At 34.8% G+C, this 27,357-nt stretch overlaps 2 protein-coding genes across 3 annotated transcripts; both read right to left on the bottom strand.

Annotated features, from left to right (window-relative positions):
* Window positions 1–755: 755 nt before the first annotated feature.
* On the bottom strand, window positions 756–23,484 carry LOC127850773 (uncharacterized). 2 transcript variants are annotated; one of them, XM_052384070.1, is made up of 6 exons: window positions 23,373–23,484; window positions 21,845–22,022; window positions 18,520–18,661; window positions 8,161–8,290; window positions 7,769–7,908; window positions 756–4,054 (listed from the first exon to the last, which is right to left on the bottom strand). In XM_052384070.1, the coding sequence occupies exons 2-6, from the start codon at window positions 22,011–22,013 to the stop codon at window positions 3,922–3,924; spliced, it is 714 nt and encodes a 237-aa protein (XP_052240030.1). In that variant the 5' UTR covers window positions 22,014–22,022; window positions 23,373–23,484; the 3' UTR covers window positions 756–3,921. The 2 variants fall into 2 exon arrangements, with proteins under 2 accessions (XP_052240030.1, XP_052240031.1); XM_052384071.1 differs by having other exon boundaries at window positions 23,348–23,434.
* A 2,356-nt stretch (window positions 23,485–25,840) lies between these two features.
* LOC127849606 (multimerin-2-like) lies at window positions 25,841–27,117 on the bottom strand. Its single transcript, XM_052382333.1, has 2 exons — window positions 26,765–27,117; window positions 25,841–26,481 (listed from the first exon to the last, which is right to left on the bottom strand). The coding sequence occupies exons 1-2, from the start codon at window positions 26,994–26,996 to the stop codon at window positions 26,063–26,065; spliced, it is 651 nt and encodes a 216-aa protein (XP_052238293.1). The 5' UTR covers window positions 26,997–27,117; the 3' UTR covers window positions 25,841–26,062.
* Window positions 27,118–27,357: the final 240 nt, after the last annotated feature.

The raw sequence follows: 27,357 nt of genomic DNA, 5'->3' as shown, positions 1-27,357 counted from the left end.
CAAGCAATATTTCGAGCCCGTTTGTCCATGATAATAAATCTGGGACAGACTTTCAAACAATATTTTTTAGTGTTCTCCCCTTAATCAATAGCTCGCGTCCTATTCCTTTGAAACAACGAGGCATGTCACATAATGATTTTTTTCCGGTTAGTGCAGTGGTTGGTATATGCGCTCCTCACCTATGTGTATATGCGCTCCTCACCTGTGTTTATGCGCTCCTCACCTATGTGTATATGCGCTCCTCACCTATGTGTATATGCGCTCCTCACCTATGTGTATATGCGCTCCTCAATTATGTGTATACGCGCTCCTCACCTATGTGTATATGCGCTCCTCACCTATGCGATGCTCTTTCGCTTACCATGTGAGTTTGGTTGGCGGTCACAATATATGACACTTGGGATTCCCTGTAGTACTCTGGTTTCCTCCACAGCCCAAGACCACACAAATTTGAATGCATTTCACTGATAATTTGACTATGTAGATTAAGTAAATAGTCACATGTTTCAGGGATCCGGTAAATTACTAAGATACGAGTGCTGGGGGTATCTCAAGGTCCTCACATAATGCAGCCTCAAACGCGGAATGTTTAACGTCTTTGTAAGCTCTTCAATACACACACTGCTTGAATCTGAGGTTTGGGGGAAAGGATTGTTCCGTTATTTATGTGAACGCTATGGCAGCTTAAACCAATTTTAAATGTCAAAAGCAAGAGGAACATCACAGGAGAAACTAGAATATGTGACTAAAACGACTCAAAGATATAAATATTTATTGCATAATCAATAGCATGCATATAACATGTTGAAGGCATAAATTAAGGCTAAAAAGCAAAAAGCATCTAAAAAAACTCGATAAAACACATCAAAACACATGCAAGCTAAACATCCCAAATACTTTTTCAAGAAAACGTTGTTAAAGATTATTTCAACAGTTTTATTTTAATAAAGAACAGAATAACGCAACATATAAATGTATAATTTCCTCGCTTTAAATCGTAAACATTTACAAATGGTTGCAAGTATAACTTATTTCTTTTCATTTTATTTCGGTGAATTAATATTTCACACGTTTTGAAGTTGAAGTTGTTCTGCTTTTTTAAATAGATATTTGAGAAGTAAAATGAAATGTGATAGGATTTGTTATTCTTTTTCAATCAGTAATAAATATGCCATGAAGCAGGCATATGATATGAGATTCAAATACAAACATAACTAAGCTATAAATACAATTGCTTCAGAGTCTTAGATTCGGTCAGAAAAACAGACCACGTGTATTGTCTAAAAAACTAAATACTTGCATCATGTTCATTTGAATACATACAGTTAGATAAGTTCTTATAAAACCATTTGATCTGCAACCTGTTTAAGTTTAAATATAACGAAATGTTCAATTAATACAATACAATATAGACCTCTATTAAGTGAATGCTTAATGAATTATAAATAACAACCCTGTCATCCCAAAACGTTAAAATGCACTAACATTTGCGCACATTAATGAAAATGTATACATTTTTATTTACACACATGCATCTTAAACAGACTCTGCACAACTGTTATCTTTGGATTAAAAGTTGGAATTTAAAAGTCATAACAATCCTTATTATATTTTTCAATAGAACAAACTATCAGCATAACAACATTTATAAACAATCCTTTAAACTATGAAGTCAGTAAAACAACACCATTACATATTTTTTGATATTTAAAATAACTTTGTGAAATAAGAAATGGCATAAGGCAATTTAATAACTAAGACTGGAAATAAATGAGATTACATTGCACACAAATATATATATTTGAAACATAAACACATGCTTTTGTTGTATTTAAATGAAAATTTCATTAAATTTGCCAAATCACCAGAAACAAATATAAAATATAACTTCAACTATGCACAAAAACAAGTGTATAGAAATTAAATAACTAACGACAGCACCACTTTTGAAAATACATGAGTATCATCAGACATCAATAATAAACATTAACAAGAAATGTGCTTGTCAGTAACACTATGTCCCCTTCTGCGCTGCTTTGATTTTTTTTCTGATTTTTTACCTTTGACCTTGAAGAATGACCTTGACCTTTCACCACTCAAAATGTGCAGCTCCATGAGATACACATGCATGCTAAATATGAAGTTGCTATCTTCAATATTGCAAAAGTTATGGCAAAATGTTAAAGTTGCGGCAAACAAACAGACCAACAGACAGGGCAAAAACAATATGTCCCCCACTATAGTGGTGGGGGACATTATGTTAAAGTTGGGGCAAACAAACAGACCAACAGACAGGGCAAAAACAATATGTCCCCCACTAAAGTGGTGGGCGACATAAAAAATACTGTATTTTGATGCATACATCTGATTTCATATTTACTATATAGTGTCTTTATAACGCCATACAACTAACATTTACAAAACCATGACACACTAGAAGGCTTTTCAATAATATCATCTCTTCTAAAACTTTAAATAAAATTACCCAAGTCCAACAACAAACATATAATTGAAACCTACATTTTAAAGCTTTTCATTTTAATACATACATTTTGTGTATCTGCAGCATATAAAGAACAACATGGCACAGAAATATAGTCCTTTTCAAATGTTTCTTATCCACTAATAATTTGTGTCTGCATAAACTTTTCTTGAAGCTATCAAAACTAACATCATAAAAACTGACATCTATGATACATTTATAAAGCATACTTATAAATATACAAATTGGATTCTAAAAACTGTTTATAATACTGGTTTTAGGAGTCTGAATTTCTCTTTTTATTGCTGACCACCTGGCTAGGTATAATCTTTGAAAATGTCAGTAAAAAGACTACCTTTATATAAAAAAAGTTCCATTTTGTCATAAATATATAATTCTACAACCAATAAAGTCTGTAGATATCCAATCTATACCATTGCACTGGTATTAAATTAATGTGAACTTAACATTCAAATATTCTTTTATACATTGAATCGGAACATATATTTATATTTATGTAAAAAAGAAAATAAGTTAATATGTATTTATGTAAATTATCACTGTCAAGAAATAAATTGTGTTATTTTTTTAAATGTGTCAGAAAAAAAATCTGCATACAAAGTTGCTGACATAACCAACAAATGTTATGTCTCAATACAAATTTTGAATGTAATTTCTAAATCACTATAAGCTACAAATGTAAAATATCAATACAAATATTCAATGTTATTTCTATATCACTAATAATCTCAAGAACCCCATCAAAACTTGTTCAACAACTATGAACATTTTCAATTTCATTTACATGTCTAAACCAACCCTTAAACATTGACAAATGGAGACTTTGTTAAAAAATATTAAAAGCCTTTATTTTGATTGAATGTTTAATATTAAGCATTGCTCTTATTAAAATCTGGTTAATTAATCTGATATTTGATCAAACTGTCAAACAACACTCTCCTTCTTTTTGAGGCAAAAAAACATGAAATACCATCCTAGTTTGTTAATCATCCACCTATTTCAAAACTTAATAAAACCTCCAATATTTTTTTTTATACCAGTAAATCCAAAAATTATTGATGAAATCATTCAATACATCCCTTCCCTCTAAAAAACGTAAATGAACTTAATAACCTTCATAGTCTTGGCATCCATTACTCGTATCTTCTCAAGTCAGTTTTATACGATCAGTTTAAGCCAATCTTCATATCCAAAGATGATTTAAAAAAAAAACATTTTAATATATGACAACCTTTCAATAAAAATTATATCAATATGACACTCTAATTTTTTTTTCAAAATTTTCATCCTTCATAAATACTATTTTGCTCAACACCATCAATTTCAACATTGTATTAATATCAAAGAAATAAATGAACATAAGATAATTATTTTTAAAACAGACTTAAGATTGGAGAAATCGGATTGGCCCCAGTTATCTAGCAGAAGTATCGTAGGAGGAGGGAGGTGAGGATGCTGGTGGTCATGGAAATGGTCACCATGGTAGCAGCACTGTCAACTTTGGCATCTGCATAAAGGACTGGCGCGTAGTCGTAGTTGTCCAAAACGTGCCTGTCAAATGACAACCTTCACATTAAGATGAGTAATGACATGGTAAGATAGACATATTTATATTAAATTTCGTACATGAACATTCTACATTGTTCAAATTGTTTAGCTTATATTTTATCACACGTTACAATCACTTCTGAAAAAAAAGAAAAAATTGTGTATTGCCACATACATGCATATGGTACATTGTGTATAACACCTGCATTAATATATTATAACTGCCAAAGTAAAATTCAATCACAGATTATTTAAACTGGTTAGCTTCTGTTTTATCACAATTCCATAACTTGTGAAAAAAATGAGTATTGCCACAAGGTACATCGTACTCTAATTACAAACATTAAAAAGGAAAGTTATCTGCCAAAAAATAATTCAGAGTAAAATGTTGTTTTTTTCACAGTTGGCATATAAAAACGAATAGCACATGCACACAAAAACGAAAAAAAAAAGATGCTGTGTTCAATAAACTCAGGTGCGCTCTCCCCCCTACCCGGAAGCCTTCACAGTATTGATTAATTGGCCCACTTAAGTAAGCCTCAACGAAAATGTAGGTCAATGTCAAGGTCAGGTGATTAAAGCATGTTGATAGTGTTAAAAGATATTATCCAGCATCATCAAGGATCAGCAAATAGACAGACCAATTGCTTTATGCGATCCACATCAGTAGAAGCTGTGGTATAACAAGGGCTGTTTGTAAAACATGCATGCCCCCCATATGGGCTCTCCGTTGTAGTGACAGTCATTGTGTGAATATGTTTTTTGTCACTTGGACCTTGAACTTTGACCTAGTGACCTGAAAATCTATAGGGGTCATCTGCCAGTCATGATCAATGTACCTATGAAGTTTCATGATCCTAGTCATAAGCGTTCTTGAGTTATCATCCGGAAACCATTTTAATATTTCGGGTCACCGTGACCTTGACCTTTGACCTAATGACCTGAAAATCAATAGGGGTCATCTGCTAGCCATTACCAATCTACCTACGAAGTTTCATGATCCTAGGCATAAGCGTTCTTGAGTTTTCATCCGGAAACCATTTTACTATTTCGGGTCACTGTGACCTTGACCTTTGACCTAGTGACCTGAAAATCAATAGGGGTCATCTGCAATTCATGATCAATGTACCTATGAAGTTTCATGATCCTAGGCGTAAGCGTTCTTGAGTTATCATCCGGAAACCATTTTACTATTTCGGGTCACTGTGACCTTGACCTTTGACCTAGTGACCTGAAAATCAATAGGGGTCATCTGCGAGTCATGATCAATCTACCTATCAAGTTTCATGATCCTAGGCCTAAGCGTTCTTGAGTTATCATCCGGAAACCATTTTACTATTTCGGGTCACCGTGATCTTGACCTTAGACCTAGTGACCTCAAAATCAATAGGGGTCATCTGCGAGCCATGATCAATGTACCTATGAAGTTTTATGATCCTAGGCCAAAGCGTTCTTGAGTTATCATCCGGTAACCATCTGGTGGACGGACCGACCGACAGACCGACCGACATGTGCAAAGCAATATACCCCCTCTTCTTCGAAGGGGGGCATAACAACCTTTACTTACTTAAAAAAACTCCCACTCAGAAGCAAAGTAAAAATGGCTACATGCTATCATCATAAAACCAGAACAGCCAGCGAGTAACTTGCAGTTTGTTCAGGTTTTATGCTGTTTGCTGCTCATCTGTACCTTAGGGTTGGAAATGAAGCCTTTAAAACTTGAATCTAGTAAGAAAGGTCTTAAATTTTATGAGATACTCTTAAGGGACTACAAACACGTGTAAATGCCTATCTGAGTGGTAAAGGAATAACAAACAAGGGACAAAATTGTCACAAAACCAGGTTTTCATTGTGAAAAAAAATTGATAAAGGGAGACAACTCAAACTGAACTTTTGAAATGAACAAACAAAATTAACCCCCTTTGTAAGTTTGTTTCAAAATAAATCTATTTTTAGTCGTGGCGACCTTGACATTGGAGATATTGATGTGATTCTTTCGTGAGACACACCGTCCAATGATGGTGAACAAATGTGCCAAATGATTTTAAAATCTCACAATGAATGACATACTGTAAACGTATAGAAATTCGTCGGTATGAAATTTCGTGGTTTAATAAAAAACAACTAATTCGTTGACACGTAATTTCGTGGATTTCAAATAAAAAACAACTAATTCGTTGACACGTAATTTCGTGGATTTCAAATAAAAAACAACTTACCGCCATAATTATTAAAGTTTTAATAAAACAACCAGAGTAATAACGAAGCATAATCTGCTTATCTGTGTTGACAGCAAGACTCGAGGTTAATGTGCACTGAAGCGTGAAAGTGTTTCCGATAATTGTCGATAAGAGCGATAAAGCGGCGCACTTGTGGGTCCCCACTCGCTAATTGCCATCAATGTTGTTTTAACAATATTTGTAAATCACAGCGCAATAGGTCCCCTAGTCGTAACAATTGAGTAATAAGGTCCCCAAAATACAGGTGTGAAAACTGTAATGTCTCTTTTAAGTTTAATTGGCACTAATTGACATATGTGATAAATCTTCAAACTGTTAATTTGACGATGTCCCGTAAAAGAGGATAGTCGTTGATGTACAGTTTATATACCGTGCTTGATTATAAAAGCATAATCATCCAAACACTTATCAATAAAACAACATATCGCATTAACTTGCGTTCAAACAATGTCTCTTTCAAAATGGTTGAAAACGGGAACAGTACCGACACGTTCTCCTACTATGGCAGGATTGCCCGACCCTGCAAAGGCTCTGTCTACGACTGAAGCTTTATTAACACAGGCCGCTAACGATGCAGTAGAAGAAATGGTCATTGGACGTTAACGGAAGCGTGGGGAGTACGCTTCTTACTGTGACGAAACCAGGGCAAAAATTGCGCGTTACGTTTATTAACCATGATGAATAAAACGTTTATTTACAATGATGAATAAAAAAGAAAAACTCGCACGACTTTAGTGTTTAATTAATGCACTGGATGGCGAACAAATTGATATTTTATATAAACACACTACTTGTTATTCATACTGATTAATCATTAACATCGTAGTTCTTATCATACTAAGTAATCATAAACATCTTAGTTCAAACATATTTAATTTACAACAAATTCGTGAAAAATAACAGCAACATTTACAATTTTGAAATATTTTAATTAGTCGAGATAAAAGTGTAATGTGACCTACTGAAGTGAAGTTACTATTACAAAAAACAAATATCTCGGACAACCGAAAACAAAAGAAAATGGCGGAAATGCCATTCAAAAAAGACCGATTTCGGATTAAAATGTTCCAAAAATCGTTGGTACTTGAATTCGTGGTTCGGCGGAACCACGAAATCCACGAAAATTAGTACCACACGAACTTTAATGATTTTACAGTAGTTATGGCCCTGACAAGCTCATTTATGGCCATTTTTGACCTTTGAACTCAAAGTGTGACCTTGACCTTGGAGATATCGACGTAACTATTTCGCGCGACACACCGTCCAATGGTGGTGAACAAATGTGCCAAATGATTTTAAAATCTGACAATGAACGACATAGTTATGGCCCGGACAAGCTTGTTCCGCCCGCCCGCCAGCCAGCAGGCCAGCCCGCCCGCATTCGCCAATCTAATAACCAGTTTTTTCCTTCGGAAAACCTGGTTAACAAAACTATTTCAGTAAGAAACTACAATCCCAGGAAAGTTTAGGTACGCACCTGTAGTTGATGGTGAGATAGTGAAGGCCCTGCCCCACGTTACCCCCGGGCTGGAAGAATCTGGCCAGCTCTCTCTGGATGTAGGTGGTCACATGGTCAGTAAGCTTCCTGTTGGCAGTCCTACCAGTGGCCGTCATCAACTGAACACAGGCAGGAACGACTCCAGTCAATCAGTGGAATCAATAAATGTTCTTATATAAATATATTTATCTAACATTACGTAAAATGCTGATGACTGTGGTCTTGAATTATTTTATCAAACATGCAATAGATACTTCATCCTAAAGGCATGATAAAATATTTATTTATCTATTAGATGTCACTTAACTCATCATTTTATTATCAACTGAAATCCCACCTTTTTGATCCTGATTTCTTTTCAAATCACTTACAATATGGTCTTCCTTGGAGTAGAAGATCACAGTGAGTTCATCACAGGTACCCCAGGCCCAGTGTTTTCTTAGAAGGTCGTACGTGAAGCGTTGAGCTAACTGCATGGTCGCGTCACCCGTGTCAGGCACACTGTAAAGGCAAAACAGTAGCAGCCATCAGGAAATTTTTGTAGGAACAAGCTTAATCGTTGAATTGATATCCCCTGCCAAAGCTCCTCATTGATATCAATACACCCATGAAGTTTCATGTTGATATCTTGATACATAGTTTGTAAGATATAGCACTGAAATGTTTGTGACAGACAGACAGACTGTTGACAGACAAATTCAGTTCTATATCCCTCTGCCTGGCGGGGGATAATAATATGAGCCTACCGGTAGATCTTGAAAAAACAGGCTTAATTCATGTGGGTAAATTATTGTCCCAATATAGCCTGTGAACTCTGCTCAGTCTAATCAAGGATGACACTTTCTGATTTAATTGTTTTTTTCTAACCGAAAATCCAGTTTAGGCAGAAGTTGATGTCCCTAATTAGCCTGTGCAGACTGCACAGGCTTATCTGGAACGACAATTTTCTGAGATGCATGATACCCCTTATTTCCAGAGCGTAACTCGGATTCAGGTTAACGGAGGTGTATCAGAAATTCTGTTAGACCTAGGACATATCCCGTTGAAATATAGAAAAACTGTACCAAGGTGACCGACAAATTACCAGCCTTTGTTGCAGAAAAATAATTCTTGTTAGGTACTTATATGTTGTTGACTGAAAAATAGAGTTAGGGCAAGTAGTAAATAGAACAAGAGGGCCAAGATGGCCCTAGTTCGCTCACCTTTTTTAACTCAACCAACATATCATTTTGACAAACATTTTGACAAAGTTACATGAAGATTGGACATGAAATGTGACTTCTATAGTGTTTTTCTTTTTTTTTTGACCTAGTGACCTAGTTTTTGACCCAGCTTGACCAAGTTTCGAACTCGATTGAGGTGTCATTAAGACAAATCTTCTGACCAAGTTTTATGAAGATCGGACAAGAAATGTTGCCTGTAGAGTGTATACAAGGTTTCTCTACAGCCAAATAAGGAAAACTGCCCAGCCCACTGGCGGCCATGTTCTTCAACGGACCAGAACCACTTTTGAACTCAACCAACATATCATTAAGACAAACGTTTTGACAAAGTAACATGAAGATTGGGCATGAAATGTAACTTCTGCAGAGTTTACAAGGTTTTACTTTTTTTTGACCTAGTGACCTAGTTTTTGACCCAGCATGACCCAGTTTGAACTCGATCGAGGTATCATTGGGACAAATCTTCTGACCAAGTTTCATGAAGATCGGACAAGAAATGTGTCCTCTAGTGTTTACAAGGTTTCTCTATAGCCAAATAAGGAAAACTGCCCCGCCCACTGGCGGCCATGTTTTTCAATGGACCGGAACCACTTTTGAACTCAACCAACATATCATTAAGACAAACATTTTGACAAAGTTACATGAAGATTGGGCATGAAATGTGACTCCTACAGTGTTTTAATGGTTTTTCTTTTTTTTGACCTAGTGACCTAGTTTTTGATCCAGCATGACCCAGCTTCGAACTTGATCGAGGTACCATTGGGACAAATTTTCTGACCAAGTTTCATGAAGATCGGACAAGAAATGTGGCCTCTAGAGTGTTTACAAGGTTTCTCTATAGCCAAATAAGGAAAACTGCCCCGCCCAATGTTTTTCAACAGACCGGATCCACTTTTGAACTCAACCAACATATCATTAAAGCGGGTATATACGATTTTTATATGTGCTGAATTGTAAAATATTGATACAAATATGTTATAATAACACACAATATGCAAGAAAAATGATACATTTAAGACGAATTTCATAAAATACAGCAAATACAAATTAGCGCCCCGAGCCGATTGTGACGAAGATAATTCGTAATTATTTTCCTACAATAATTGATGCATTCGTCTTTTTAGTAAGTGTTCGTGTGTCGTATGAATCGATATCGCTGCAGGAATTTCAAATGAACCGATAAACTAAATTTAGATTCACATCGTACATGCATGATATACATGCTGGCGAATTCGGCTGTACAGCCTTTTTCGATTTCAGAATTAAATATCTGGCTTATTTAGCATTTTTCGACACATGTTCTTCTTAACTTTTATTTTAGTTTATATAGAAATATACGTATAATAAGTTTTTACACATTTTATATTAATAAATAAATATTTGACAAGATCGTATATACCCGCTTTAAATCAAACATTCTGACAAAGTTACATGAAGATTGGGCATAAAATGTTACTTCTACAGTGTTTACAAGGTTTTTCTTTTTTTTGACCTAGTGACCTAGTTTTTGACCCAGCATGACCCAGTTTCGAACTCGATCGAGACATCATTGGGACAAATCTTCTGACCAAGTTTCATGAAGATCAGACAAGAAATGTGGCCTCTAGATTGTTTACAAACCAAATGTGGACGACGGACGGACATATGAGGGACAAAGACCAATCACAAAAGCTCACCTGAGCAATCAAAAACAACACAGGAATAAGGAAATACTCAAATAGGGACTTTAAAAGCAACTAGATATCCAGTTTGTTATCTGTGCTACATGTATCATCAACCGTTTATTGAGACATTTTCAGAACAATTGCTTGAAATGTCAGTTACGGAAAACTTGTACGATCCTTGGTCTACTCAGTATTTCTGAGTTTGACAAAACACAAGGGTTTCAAACAAATTGACTGAGTATAACCGCCAAATATCTCTCAAATGTAAAGGAAGGGAATTTGTTTTTATCTAAAGAGTGCAAATCTGTTCACCAATTAAACAATACAAAATATTTACTAAATACTGGTAATACTTGAATATACTGTAACACAATTGATATTGGTTTTTTTTTTTAGTTTGAGTTTTTAGTATGAAGATTTGTTTGGCCAAATTGCCTGTTCAATGTAAAATTATAAAAGGATACTGCTAGTTTTAATTGTTATTTATGAAACTGATAGATAGTGCTTTGGTTAGACTTTTTGAAGAAAATAAAGCAATATTTCAATGTAAGATTTGCATGTGGCAGTGACAGTGGAGTAAATAAAACAAAACTGCACAATAAAAAATTATTATAAAAACTTCTACTTTGAATTAAAGGAACTGTCAACCACGAAGACGAAGAAAAGAAACGTTGTAAAATACCGTATTTTGTTACAATTATTAGTTTATTTTGATTAAAATATCATGACTGGTATATTACATTACTTGAAAAAAGTCGTTAAGTTTTCATATTTTCAGTACATTTGGTGATAAATTTTACTGGGTATGTCTACCAGGTAACTACCAGTTTACTATAAATAACGCCAGTAGATTGATCATCATCGACACGTGGTAAACCCAAGAATGCAAATTGTGCATGCGTTGTGAATTGTATATATTTATATATAAAATGATCAATCTACTTGGGTTATTTACGATGTGTTTACGTTATGGTCACCTATTTTCACGATGTACTTTTGATTTTTACATTGCGAAATTTTATTACCAAATATACTGAAAATATCAACTTTTTTCAAGTAATGTAAAATACCAGTCGTGATATTTTAATCATATGGTATTTTACAACTTTTCTTTCTTCGTCGTCGTGGTTGACAGTCCCTTTAAAACAGAAAAAATGTCTACCATAACAACTACTATTTGCACATACCATAAGATAAAATATGCAAAATATTTTGAAATATTACAAATTAAAATTCTAAATTAAAGCAAAGCCTTTAAATAATTTTAATATTGATTTTATTTTCTTGTCAAGATTAGTATACCTATACGACACAGCTTAAAAGCATCTGGAAAACAGCCTTAGCAGGGCTCGAAATTAACACTCGCACACTCGCAAAATACGAGTGAAAAATACAGATTGCGAGTTAAGTTTTAAGCCACTAGAAATCTTTTGCGAGTGAAGAAAGAGTGAAAAAAAAGAGTTATATTGCTAAATGCGCTCGACGTTGTGAACGCTAAACCCCAGGTCCATTAATAGAACGTCCGGATACCCATATGCGGAAGATCGCACTTTGTATGTAGACTGGTATACTTACAGTACATATATGCGGATGGTATTGGTACAAAGAACATGAAACAGTTGATTATCCGCACATGTTCACTATAAAAGACATAAAAACCTGAACAGTCATGTCGTCGAAGCGAAAAATAACTAGTTTCTTTTTGGCCACAGATTGAAATAACAAAACGAAATATAAAGCAAAGTTAACCGTTGAGTTGAGAGAAAAAAAACGGAAATTAAATTCTTCCACGAAAACAGTGGGAAAAAGAACTTCATATATAACACCCAAACTTGTGGTTGATGTCATATTTTATTTTGTTTTAATAGTACTAAACTTATGTACAAACTTGCTTTTATTTATGTTTCCAGCAAATTTTGCGAGAATGTTTTTGATTTTGCGAGCTGGTATTTAAGCTGCTCGCAATGTTTTGCTAGTAGAGAGAAAAGTTAAATTCGAGCCCTGAGCCTTAGCAATAAATAAAGTCATGCTTTACTAAACAGCAACAAAATATTCAGTTTACTACAACTAAGACCTTAACAATAGCCCCAAGAAATTTTGAAGGACATAACTCAGATTTCATTCAAATTTCAGGATCATATTTTAAAGAGACTTACACATAAATGACAAATCATTTAATATTTAATTTGTATTCAAAGAGTTGAAGTTCTCTGTGAGAAGGCTTGACATAAAACAAGTTGTTAAAAAGGCTATCCATATGCACCATATTTGTTGATTCCAGTCAGAGCTCCAGATAAAGATTTAGTCTAAATGGTATTTCACCCCCTGATATTATTGTTAAAGCGTATTTTACTCCTTTGTTTCAGCCATAAAGGTTATTTAGGAATATTGAGGGGTATTTTCCATTTCCATAGAAAACTGACAAAGTAAATGGCCTGTTATTTCTAAGAATATTATTATTTGTTATTTATATTATTAAATGCAAACAGAATTAATTTAAAATGACGTAATGAACAGACTTTCTTTTAAAATGTTCCCGCAGGAGCGGCTGGTTGCTTAAAACGTCCCTTTTTTATCAACAAACATGATGGGCCGCTATTTTTATGAGAAGCTTCTTTTGATTGACTTACTTTTAATTCAATGGTTAATTACACTAAAAACTTGGATTATTGGTTACACTGGTTACACACTTTTAACGATTTAAAATACATGTACGTACCAAGATTTTTATTGCGTTTTGTTACGTACAGGGCCGATTTTTAATGCGTTTAAAAAAAAATATTGCGTAAATACGCAGATACGCCTCTTATCTGGAGCTCTGATTCCAGTGTAAGATCTTATTTTCATTTCAACAGTGGTCATGAAACACTTTACTTCTCTGATATGTATATTGTCACTTTTGTAGTCCTTTCGAAAGTCAAAGTTAGCTAAAGACCTTTCTTATTAGATTCAAGTTTTAAAGGCTTCATTTCAAACACTTAGATAATGATGAGCAGCAAACAGCATTGAACCGGAACAGACTGCAGTTTGTTCTGGTTTTAATGCTGTATGCACATAGCCATTTTCACTTTGTCTCTGATTTGGAAAGGGTAAAATCACATTGTCAGGGTGGTGGAGTCATAATGAGAATAGTTTTTATATTAATGATCACAAATGGCAGGTTTAAACGATCTTGCACTGTAATCAACCCATTTCCTTTTACATGTTTTTTATTCTCTTGTATAATATATTTATATAACATGGGAAGAGTGCTCAGAAAGTCATAACATTTGTGTATTTTTCATAAAAATTACAGCATATGATTACATACATGTTGAACATAAAACTTAATTTTTTGCCTTGGTATGGCTTAATTCAATTATTTAATTGAATTTTATCATTTATTTACTTTCTTCGATCAGGTTATATTGTACACTTAAAATGCTGTATGCAATTATTTTTTGTATAAATTAAAGTCCCCCAAAATTGGGCAATATGCAAAGGATCAAACCTCATCATATCACAGTACATGTAGCTTAGCATAAAACTTGATTTTCCTTGTTTTACCAGTCACCATTGAAGAATCTAATAGTAGTTGTCCTCTTTTAAAGACGCAAAATAATGTTTATTTTAATTATACACTTGTTTACGAGACGGCATAAACCATTTTCAAATGTAAAGAGGAAATAGGAAATGTAATGTTATCATTAAATTACAGGGTTGAGGGTTTATTCTCCAAAACATAATTATTCTTTTCGAAAATGTATATATACATGCAGATTATTATGACTTGTGGTTAACAGCTGATCAGATTGCACTACCCAAGCAGAAGGGATGATCAAAGGGGCCATAATTATACCTTAATAAGGCTCCATTGGTCATTGTCGGCTCGGGTACTACTTACATGTACCCCAGATACTCTTAAGTATACTTACATGTACCCCGGGTACGGTAAATATACTAAAATGTACCCGGGAATTTTAATGCTAAATCGATTGTTGTCGGCCCTTTTTTTAAATTAATTATCTTCACTTGTATGTCAAATTTTCTGTTAAATAGCCACTATATTATCGAAACTTGTACTAAAAAATCATGTTTATGCAGTTTTTTAAAAGAGAAGTTTGTTTAAGATAAACTATATAATTTTACGGTAATCGGTAGCGCATTTTACGACATCGGATTTTGGGCGGGAATACAACTCGGGTACAGCCTAATATCAACCGGGTACGTTTAAGTATATTTACCGTACCCTGGGTACATGTAAGTATACTTAAGAGTACCCGGGGTACATGTAAGTACATGTAGTACCCGAGCCGACAATGACCAATCGAGCCTTAATAAGTAATACACTTCCATACTACATGCAAACTCCAAAGCAAAAAACAGCTTAAACTATACACAATTCACTTCCCATGAAGAAACTTAAGTAAGAAAAGCAAATAGGAACTCTCTCTTTATATATTAATACCCACAACCACTTCAGAGCAATGCAAGATACTGTGTGCACATCATGTACTTGGAAAGTCCACTCAGTGCATGAAAGAATGGTAATAATGATAAGGTGGTGAAAATGAGTTTGTACATGTACATGTGTTACCCTTTGTTGAATAAGGTTTTCCATGAAAATTGATGCACGTGTGTTGTTATGAATATGGGCAATTTTTTGTCTTGACAATATGACCAAAATTGGTGCAATGCAATTGGGCATTTTAGCACCAATTTGGTAGAGACTATTATCGTATGATGTATGTCGTCTCAGTACATGTAATTACTTCATTTACATGTACAAGTTGATTTGAAAATTTGTCAGAAGCAATTACATCAAAGTGGTTTATGTATGTGTTTGTTGGTGGATATCAGGGCTTGCACTAAGAAATAAATTTTGGAAGTCCTGACTTTCTGCCCTTTACTTATGGAAGTCACACTCAAAAATGTTGGAAGTCCAAACAACTTTAATGTTGATGTTAATGGAATGATGGAGCATCTAGTATATCAATTACTGTTTATCCGAATACTATATATGTCCGAAATATGTACACTTAATAAATGCCTTACCAGTTTAGCTTTAATAATCTAAACTTTCCTTGTTGTTATATGGTTTAACAAACCTTATCAAATATTTGTTAAATTCATTTAATGTTTTCTCCATTATTGAACCAACATTACTTGTAATTTGAATCGCCAGCTTTGAACTGAACGCGGGTTGAATGTTACAATAGGTCAGCCATTTGCAATGTCGAAGGTCATGACGTAGCAATTTAATTCTACTTAGATAATTTATAGCTAATCCAGGAAATGAGTTTTCTGAATGTTTCTGACTAGTTAAATGACTTGTTAGTATAGAAAATGAACTGTGATTCCAGTTTATATAAGATGGTTATTACTCGTAATTATCGGTGGATTAACAAACTGAGAAAACTCGCGGGACCTAATACGGTAGTGAATCTACGTAATTAATTAAACTTTGATCAATTTTGTTTTTCTTTAATTATTATTGCCGTCTTTCTTTTATCGTGCCGTCTGCCCAAACCAGCAATTATCTCCTAGTCATAAGACAACATATGGCACGCGCAGAGGCACGAGTGTGTTGTTAAAGCAACCAATTTTAAGCGACTGCTTTGTCACGGTCAATTTGCGATCCGCGCGGGGGGTAAATTGTGTAACCGTTAGATAAACAACACACAATAAACTTGCTAATCACCTGCGGGCGGTAGCAAATATAAGGAGGCGGAGTTTAGACTGATCGAGACGTGTGCAAAACACATTGAGTCGGCAGAAAGCAGTGTTGATTGAAGTGTTATTTTAATCGACAGCTTACGTCACGGGTTGCTTTTTTCGGCGTATGACCAATTTTAAGGAAGTACAGTGGACGTCATGGTTTTTTTTTATCGGCGTATAGAAACAATTATCGGGCGTAATATACGGCCGTACGCCGCTTAGTGCAAGCCCTGGGATATTGCAGTGGTGGTGACTGCTGGTTGCAGTCATAAGGATCATAATAATAATGACAGAATTTTTGGAAATGGAGTGCTTGTGTAAGTTATGATAATCTTTATGATGCTGATGGTGAGATGGATGACTCACACTAGTATTACAATATACATAGCAATTGCAGTTTACTCAACTTTCGTCCCTGTAAATAAAACAATAATGCATTTAAGCTTTAATTTGATCATTAATTAAATTTTACAAACAAAATGCTCTACAAATAGCATTAGAAAAATGAGATTTAATTAAGAAAATGTTAAGTGTAATAATTGCATGCCTACTGTTTGAAATATTTTAAAATAAAGCAAGACAAAATGCTGAGAACAAAAACATGATTTCTAACATGTTACAAATGTACCAAAGAAATAAAAACCTTTTAATGTCAATGGGATACAATTTATATGGATATCATAGGACAATTTAAAATGCATACAACTGCAACACCCCTCTTCCTTTTACAAAGTTACAGCCACAGTAACATTCAGTAACTAGAATTCACATTCTAATTTGTGCCGGTAACTTATTATTTGAGCTAGCAGTTAAGTTATACCATTATACATAATAAAAAATTCAAATATTGATCATTTCACAAAAAATATCTGCAAAGATTGATATTTCCTACAGACAAACACTGCTGAAATTTGTTAGACGTCAGTAAGAAACACTAGTGTCACTGTCTACTATTTTAATTTGCTAAATTTACAAATAAACTCCATATTTTTGCACCAAGGCTAAAGCCTAAAGGGGACTAGCAAAATGAAGACACAGGTTTAGTGCAATTCAATAAACATGGGCGAGACTGCAAACCCAAAGAGGAATAAACAGCATAAGCAAACAAATTCAAACCTATTCTGCTAAGATAGGCATTTTGATGAGTCAAGTATTTAAGGCTCCATTTTCAACGCCAAGATACTGATGAGAAGCATACCTGATTAAATCTGAACAGACTGAGAGTAACTGGTCTTGCTGGTTGGCTATAGCTATTTTAAATTTGCCTTTAAGCTGGAAAGCATTACTATTTTAATAAAACACGGCTTTCACATTACTTAAAGCCATTTTTCGTACTGCATATATGTCGTCAGTTGTGAATTCGGTTGTGTTGAAAACTGTGTGTGCAGCAGTAGATGAAAGCCACTTACATGTAACATCCCAAAAACATTAAGGAAAGTTTATGAGTAAAACAACCTGCTAAACGTGGCAAGTCATATCCCTGTTGAAAAATAGTTGACATTAACGGACAAGAAAAGATATTGAATTGTGCATTCTGCAACCGATTTAATTTAAAATGTATTAAACAATATTAAAATGTATTTTCTGCTGAAGGAACCTCTAACATACATGTACAGCGATCTCCAGTTGAAAGATACAATGACTCTAAGGACCATGACAGTGGTGAAAAAAATGTTTTTGAGTAGAAATCTTAATATTATTTTTTTTTTAAACAGAAACCTTTGATGGAAATGTTAGTGAGCAAGATGTTCTTTAATTTAGAACTATTTATAGTCTTGCTGATAATGAAATAAAGAAAAATGCATATCAATTCTTAAATTGACCTTTGTTCTGGGAAATCTGAGCTTAATGCATCTATGTTATGTGCCGTCCCAGATTAGCCTACCCTTATCCACACAGGCTTTTAAGGGATGACACTCTCTGCTTTTATCATTTGTATTCAAAGTCAGAATCTTCATAGTAAAAATCCAGTTCAGACGGACAGTGCTGTCCCTGATCAGCCTGTGCAATTTAAATGGGCAAATCTGGGATAGCACTTTATGCACATGCATTAAGCCCAGTTAACCCAGAGTGAGACCCAATTAAATTGGGCATTCAAAGGGAGGCAAGTCTGCTGCAAAAAGCAAGAATTCCATAATGCACTCACTTTGCAGGTCTCTTTAGCTTGCGAACGAGAGCAATGGCCATGAGGTAGCCCTTGCTGTGGTCGCGATCCTCACAATTCTTAGTGGAACATGGACACTGGGTTGCGTTCTGGAAGTTCAGAAGGATGTGGTCCAGGAAATCAGCTGAAATGGAAGATGTACAAATATAACAATATGAAAGTATCAGTGAAATAACTTGGAGATCTTTCTTAAGGGTTTCCTTATTAACTTATTTTCAGAAATATTCATTTTAATGTTTTGAAGATGATCGTGTTTAATGGCAGATCAGTCATTATATCATTGCTTGCATGATTCAGGCAAGGACCGGTATGGTTAAACTTACCTTGTATTTCAGGAATTTAGCTAAAGCAGAATAGGACAGGGAGGGGGGCCACTTCTTTTTTACATCCCACGCTTTTTGTCCCTTGTGTGGTGTTACAGGGAATTCAGAATTTCCCAATATGTTTTTATTGGCTATTGACAATTTTATAGAGTAACTTTCAGTACGACTTGATATTAACATCAAATTATGTCTGATAAAGAATATACCTCGTGGATACATGCTGAATAATTAATTTCACTTTACTGCTTAGGAAACAGCATAAATAAATCACAATGTAAAAAGTTTATCATCCAACAAATTTTGACATAAGAGGTCACCCTGCCTTTTTTTAACGATCCCTGCATGTTTGTAGCGGCTAAATCCCTATATTTTATATATGCAACACATGAAAGAAAAGATTTTCAAATAGTTTAGGTAACTGAATGAAAATATTGCATCGCAGCCTACAAAGTCTATAAATCATCATTTATATGATACGGGCATGCTAAAATTGGTCTTGAGCCATATACTGCCACCAAAGATTCAGACCAGCATGTACATTCAAACAATCATGAGCTACAATGTTCGCAATAAAGAGATACAAGGATTTGTGGTCTCATTAAAGACCAACGGAGCTCCAGTCCTGATCAGACTCTGCAAATGCACAATGTGGAAATGGAGCTACATGTACGCTGGCCCATATACATGTACCATAAGACCATTTTGCATAACACAGCTTATAATGTCTGAAAAAGCCAATTAAATTTGCATGTGATTCCCGTTCCGGGAAATTGCCTTAATACTTGCCAGTTAAATGGTGTTTAGTCAGTATATCAGTGCTCACGCTGCTGCCAGACATTATTGCTATTTCTTAAAATTGTTTAGAAAAGTGCGATTATTTTATCCACCTACATCAAAAAACAAATTGCCTCTAAAAGTTGTCCGGCGATTGCAAAACGACTGCAAATCGGGCCATCAAGCAGGTAAAATCGATAACGAGATTACCTGTGTACACACTCGACCCTGTGTATTGTCAGGCACGCGTCAATATCTTATGCGACATCGTGGCCTAGAGCGTTTTTCTCAATCAGTGTCCGACAGCAGTGATTTATTTTTGAAAAAACATCTTTAATCTCCCAGTGCTTTACCAATTATCGGTCACTGTTAGATCTTTGTTAATTTTTCGCCAATTATTATTTAATCGTCATTATTGAAAATCGCCGCTCATATTGTCGGCTGGCTTTGTTTTTCACGCCATTTTTTGCTGCAATTAGATTACGTTGAACATTGCTTGATGAAATAATAATTTAATCGCCATCAATTAATTATCCCCGAAAACGCTGGTTTTCGTCTGCTTTAACATTTCTTGATGTGTGATAATGATATCAATTTTTATGCCCACGGATCGAATGATCGGGGGTATATTGTTTTTGACCTGTCTGTCTGTCTTTCTGTCTGTCATTCTGTCCCAAAACTTTAATCGTACAGTAAAGTTTTGCAATAACTTTTGTAATATTGAACATAGCAACTTGATATTTGGCATGAATGTGTTTCTCATGGAGCTGCACATTTTGAGTGGTGAAAGGTCAAGGTCATCCTTCAAGGTCAAAGGTCAAAAATTTTAAACTTTAATATAGTAAAGTTTTGCAATAACTTTTGAAATAATCAACATAGCAACTTGATATTTGGCATGCATGTGTATCTCATGGAGCTGCACATTTTGAGTGGTGAAAGGTCAAGGTCATCCTTCAAGGTCAAAGGTAAAAAAAAAGGGGCGCATTAGGGGGCATTGTGTTTCTGACAAACACATCTCTTGTTAACCAGGTAACCTGGTTTTCCCAATTCAAAGGGACCCGGCATATGCCATGGCCAGCTTATTTTAACGAAACACGTGTTTGGAACTACACTGAGGTGGTGTATTTTAACTCACGCGCTGTGACGTTAATTGATGTAAACATGATCGGTATTGCGAAAGAGTTATTTTGTTAATAAATCATTTACAATTGATATTGGCCTCTGCCTACAATATTGCGGCCGATGGCAAACGTCGTATTAAGAGATAAAGCAGTCGAATGATATGCACATTTTAGATTATGCACATTAATATTTTATATTATGCATATTTCATGTGCAAAACGCGTTCAATTTTTCAGATTACCTTTTTCTGATACTGTATTTTTTTCGTCAATATGATTTATTTTCGAAATTCATAATTTCAAAAATAGAATGACGAATACACATGCGTTGATACGGAAGGTGTGGTTTATAAATTTGTTTGAATTGTATTCACCAGTAATTGCAATTGGAAAAACTATTTTTAAAAAAGTATAATTAGTAAGGGCTCTGGGTGGGTTGGGGCCTCTGCCCTTTATTCTTATGTGTATGTAACTGTAGCTGATATCTGGTTTGTTAAGTCACACCCACAACATTAATTGTATTCTTTATTGTAAAGCCATGATAATATTTTATAAGAAAATGACACACTGATATTATGCTTGTTTTTCAGTATATTTATTATAACTTAAATCCAATAGATATACATTTAATAAAACATAGATAAAATCATTTAAATGAGATTCATTATTTTTTCTTTCTTTTTGCTTTCAGTACCGTTTTGCAAAACAGTCCGCATCTGTTTTGGCTATTTTTTTTCAGGAAAAAATAATGGCTATTATTTTCTGAAGGCCAGTGTGAGCACTGGTATAGTGTATACATATAATGATTTAACTATTTAATACTAGTTCTCGTGGAAAGTATGGTATTTGCATCTTTTGCAGACAGGGCTTACTCTGCTATTCGCCAAATTAGCCAATGGCTACAAATAAGGAAATTTGGCTACCAAAAAATCCATTTGGCTACAATGTTTTCTGCATTATCACTCTTACAATATCCAAAATAATAAGAATCAAGACATAAAAATGTATATTTGGCTACAGAAAATTTTGAGCCAGAGAAAGCCCTGGAGAGACTGGAATTGGACAATGTATGAACATACACCACTGTACCTGCTTCTACACTGATGACTCCATTAGGGTCACATACATAGGACGGTCTCCCAGGGCGTCTACCACAGGAGGCAGGGTCGGTCCATGGGTTGAAGTAGTCAGCAGCAGTCCACTCTATCAGAGTACACTCAGCACATCCAAGGGCTATCAGCAGGATTAGCAACTTCATTCTGTAGGCCTTAAAGCAGTATCATTTTTCATAAATAAGGAATAAAAAATAAATCAACATTACAGTGACATTTTTTCACATACCGTTAGGCGGACTTAGAATTCTTCAGTTTGCAACTGTCACCCACATTATATTGTAGTTATATTGCATTTTACCGTGTGCGTTTTGGTTCCCGTTTAATCAGATTAATTCGTAAGTAAGCGGGGCATAAACAAAGGTCATTGTCAAATTACCGCGAACTGTCAACATCAACACAGGAATTACAGTACAGTTACGTAACATATATAACAAGAGCACTGCATAACGGGTGCCACGCTCATCTGCAGGTGCAGTTTTGAATACATGAAAGCTTGAGAGAATTTTTTATTATTTTTTAAGGTCACAGTGTCCTTGAAATTTGACCTTTTGATCCCAAATGGGTGTGGCATGTAGAACTCATCAAGGTGCAGCTACATATGAAGTATCAAAGTTCTAGGTTGAAGCACTTTGATTTTAGGGCCAATGTGCAAAACCTTGACAAAATGTTAAGGTTTTAGCATGACAAAGATGGCGGAGGACACGACAACGGACACGACAAAGAGCTGGCTATGAAAATACCTCGGGTTTTCTCCAAAAACAGCCAAGCTAAAAACAACAAAACAAAAACAAGTATTTAATTGAATGTTTAACTTGCTCTCAATGGAATAAATAAAGTGAAGCTCTCAGAAGCATATTATTTTATTAAGAAGAATTAAGTGCAATTATTTGTGAGTGACATTTATTAATATTGATATTAAATAGTTTATTATTAAAATAATATTTAAATATTGTTAACAATTATCTCTTTTTTTTGGGGGGGGGGGGGGGGACTGGGAGGGGTGGCTGGAAATGTTAAGTCTGGGCCAGCAATGGCTTCATGGTTAAAGGACCTTTTGGCCGGCAATAAAATATAATTTTAGGAAGGACTGTTTCCCCTTATAAGTTATTTCACATAAAAATGCATCCGATTCGATATCTACTTAAATTCACTATAACAAACAATATTAATGAAACAGAACGGCAACAAAACTGTCAAAAATATAACAATTTAATATCTACAAACATTCACAAGATTAAAGCCATTTCCGTTCAGGGCGGACATGCCAAATGCCAAGTTGATGTACATGTAGCCTATAGCCCAATATAGGCATGATTAATCGCCCATCCAAAACATTTTTGACTCCACCTACACACTCGACACTGTTACTAGATCATGAATTGTTTAAATAATGCCTTGCACTACATATCTTATCGTCTAGATAAATGCAAGTTAAAAAAAAAGAAAATCTGGTATGATATAAATTGAATGAACGAACCTTGGGAAAGCATACATAAACTTACTTTATTCTGTCAACTCAGCTTCTGAAACTTTCTTAAGTTTCACCAAGCGCCCTCTGTGTTGATGTCGAGTGTAACCCAAAGAAAATAACTAACGGAAAGAGACAAGAGACCATGCATCGCTAACGGAGTCATTTCCCTTCCATTCAAACTTAAAGCAGCTCAATCTAGCGAAGCCACAGCGACAGTGTAAATAGAGTGTCGTGCGTTATTATAATTAAAATGAGACCTACATGAACCAAACTTACTAGTACAGTAATATTTTCGACACACGCCTTACAGATAAAACAATATCGTTCATTTTCCGCTGCACTTTTATAACGTCCTTTTTTACACGAAGAGGTGCAACGCCACAGCGGAATTTTGCCAGGGCACTACGATGTGAAATCAAATCAAATCAATATTTGTTTGTATATCATACCGACAATAAATAAATATTGATTTGATTTGATTTGATTTGATGTGCTCGAAGTTTCGTATTTCACTTGACTCTTGACGCATACGTTTGAGTATGCACCAGTCGCATAACTTTCTCATCAGTGCGTCACCTGTTTGTTAGGGGCGGTTAATGATTTAAGTGGAACACTGATTGGACAACTTAACAATGATCGCCATTTTTAACGTTGTCTTTGCAACATCAATCAAAATACTATATAGATCTAGCTAATATTATGCCGATACAATTTACATGTTTGATCTTACAAAAAAAATCGTCATCATCGTCGTTGTCATCAGTTTTATCAAAATCTTCATACTCGTTTGGAGGCATTAAATAGGTCATATAACAGTATTTACGTATTTTTTGAATGTCAATGAAAAGGAAATTACAATTTAAAACATTTCTTAAGCTAACATTAAGCTGCTTAGTTTAAGCAACTGGCAATTTAAAACTACTGTTGTAATATCAGTATATGCACATATGTTATTAAAACCGAACACATAGATACAATTAATGTGTAATCTGATAAATAACGATAAACATGTAATACTAAATTTAACGATGTTGAAATTAATTACCGATATGATGCCTCTGTCAAACAAACCAAAATAACGACCTTTCCATTCAATAATTCAATACTTAATCAGTGCAAAACGTTCTGCCTCTCTTAAATCAATCAGTGGTCTGGCCTTTTGTTGTAACAAGAAACATAATGTGTGTGTCATTCATCCTCGATGCACGTTTCTTATCATAGACTTAAAGACGAGTATTGTAGCCCTCCTGTTAGTGAATGAATGATTAAATGTTGAACATTTCACAAAGTGGTGAAGTTATAGGTGGTGCATATAAGCTTGAATTAAAAACAAAACTCATCAGATGAGATAAGGAGTTTTATTTTGTAAAAACAAGCAGCGACACTTAGCTGATTGGTGACTGATTTCTTCTACATCGATCTGAAGTGTTGGGCTTGAACTTCGAAAACACGACAACACACAAGAACGGCTAAAAGCGCGACAATTGTCGTATACTGTCTCGTATTGGTGCACTTTTAAGCATTCTGGATAGTAAAATATTCTTTTCTTTCGGACTAGCGTCATAGCGGGTTAAAAGGCCACAGACATGACGACAAACCCGAACGTAAATATACCAACCATACTGACAAAAAGCACATCACATGTAATAAAATGCGCAATGACGCTTTGTTTGGCTATCTGAATGGTACAATTAAAGTTTGCTTTTTAGTTGCTTTTGGGAAATATATAGTAACGCTTTAAATTTCCTGATGGCAAGCAGTGCAAAATACCCATTACATCCATAACCAGTTTAAACTAGCGTTTGTGTTGTTGTTTTTATTCATAATTGAAGCTGTATTTTTTAAAACTTAAAAAATACATAATAAAGTTTTCTTCGTCGCTGTGGTTTGTTGCTTTTTAACAATGCACTTGGGTAGTTTTCTTTTTAACTGTGCGCTAAAAGCGTCTTTGCCTTTTTTAGGGGGGGGGGGGGGGGTATTTTTCTTCGAATATAACTGATTATAGAATATAATGTTAGAATATGTATTAATATAGTAAGATTTCAACATAATATCGCAGTTATAATCTAGAAACGTGTACATTATATTTTGCAGTTTACTTAATAATGTCACAATTACTTTGCATGATCATTAAAAAGGTTTCTCACAATATTATGAATCTTTTAAGGGTCAAAGCTAATAAATTGAAAGAATATTTAAGTTTAAAAGCAGGAGTATCATGATATTGTTTATTTTGGATCTAATTTTTCGTTCTAGTTAGCAACCGAAGACAGCGTTTTACCTACACGTCATTAAAGCAGATCTAACAAATGCTGAGCATTGGATACCGCTATTGTGAACACTATCTTAAAGTTGTTCAGTTTATTATACAAGTACTCAGTACATCGTTGTATACTTGTTAAAATAGCTCAAGTACATGAAACCTAATATTGATTAAATATTTACGAAAAAATAGCTGAAGCGATGATGAGTGTCGAAAACGTGTTTTACCAAGTTAGAATGTAACATATGCCGTTATGTCACTTTTGTTTATTTATAGTTCACATATTGATCAAGGCAAAGAATACACATAGTGATACAAATGAAAATATAATACAGATCTGTTGTTCATAATAATGTGTGAAATCAGTACCAAACAATATCGAAGTGATTGTCAGTGTTAGTACTTTCTCTAGCAGTATTCAAAAGAAAAGCGACAGAAGAACAAATATTGCATTTATGCTAAACAACATTCCCTTTGGTTTTCTGCAGAAGAAAGCCCATGAATGACGTGCCGTTGTTGTTTAAGTTGAATTGGCCTGTCTGGTAAGATTTTATCCACACTCTCTGTTTCTCTTTTACGGCTGTTACAACGTGTGCCGATCCGCAATTTATAAAACCGTTGTAGTTGTATTGGGAAATGTGACCGACCTCGTTTTCTTCAACCATTATTTTGTAAGAGAACGTGTTCGCCGACGAGTAGCAGATCTGTGTTGCAAAGAAGTACACACCGGAGTATGGGGCCGTGAATATGCCATGGATACTGTCATAGGCTCCACCTTCGTTCAGGGTCACGTGTTGCATATCGATAATCTGGTTAAGGCTCAGGGTCTGATCAGGGGTGTTTGCATGGAAAGCAACAACTGGAGTAGCTAACTCAGCTGAAAACATTTTTTTATGAAAGTCTGAATTTGTATGCAGTATTTAAAGATTATCTACCATAATTATTTGTATACGGGTTAACAATATACAACCTGCCTGAATCAACGTTATGAAAACAACTTGGTTTTCTTTCATGAAAATGCGATATTTTAGTTAAATACTTTTGTTGACAACAGTTAAAGTCATACAATATTCATACATGAGTTCACAACTGGCAAGCGCTTTACAGTTGAAGACGCCTTTACTTTATCAATGCATATAACAGAAAGAATGAATACGTACCTTTTATAAGATCCAGTTCACCTGTTCTCCTATCCAGTATCCCATTCACATTCTGAACCATTGTCTCCATCTTCACCCGCGTCTCTTTCAAGTTGTTTTCAAGATCAGCAAGTTTGTTTTCCATTCTGGTCATTTTGTCAACCATTAGAGATGAATATGCCAAGGCAGACACGCCATTGCCTCGGGCGACCTGACAGATGGTCAAACAAATGAAAACCAGAACTAGCATCATGATCGGCGAATGTAGATTTCTCCGCGATCCAAATATTATGCCAACAAAAACGGTTTTTGGTTAGGATTCTTAGATTTTCCTTATTTATACGCTGAGGAATTTGTAGGTTAACTACCGGAACCTTGGGAAATACTTAAGGAGGATGTTAATAATTTTATTAATTTTATGAAAATATTAAAAACAATAATGGGAATGGGTTTGCCTGTGTAGCGTTTTTTTGTGACGCCCTATCATGATTTGGTCATGAACGCCAGCTATAATCAAACTTGGTGTTATATACTTCCCTAAATACAGGGTTCGTGGTAAACGCCTATTTAACTTCAACCTTGTTCTCATAGCACAACCAATTGTTCCGCTAATG

This window comes from Dreissena polymorpha, chromosome 11, assembly GCF_020536995.1.
Source record: "Dreissena polymorpha isolate Duluth1 chromosome 11, UMN_Dpol_1.0, whole genome shotgun sequence".
Lineage (NCBI taxonomy): Eukaryota > Metazoa > Mollusca > Bivalvia > Myida > Dreissenidae > Dreissena > Dreissena polymorpha.
Note: the sequence above shows the minus strand (reverse complement) of the source record. Positions and strands in the feature narration are given on the sequence as shown.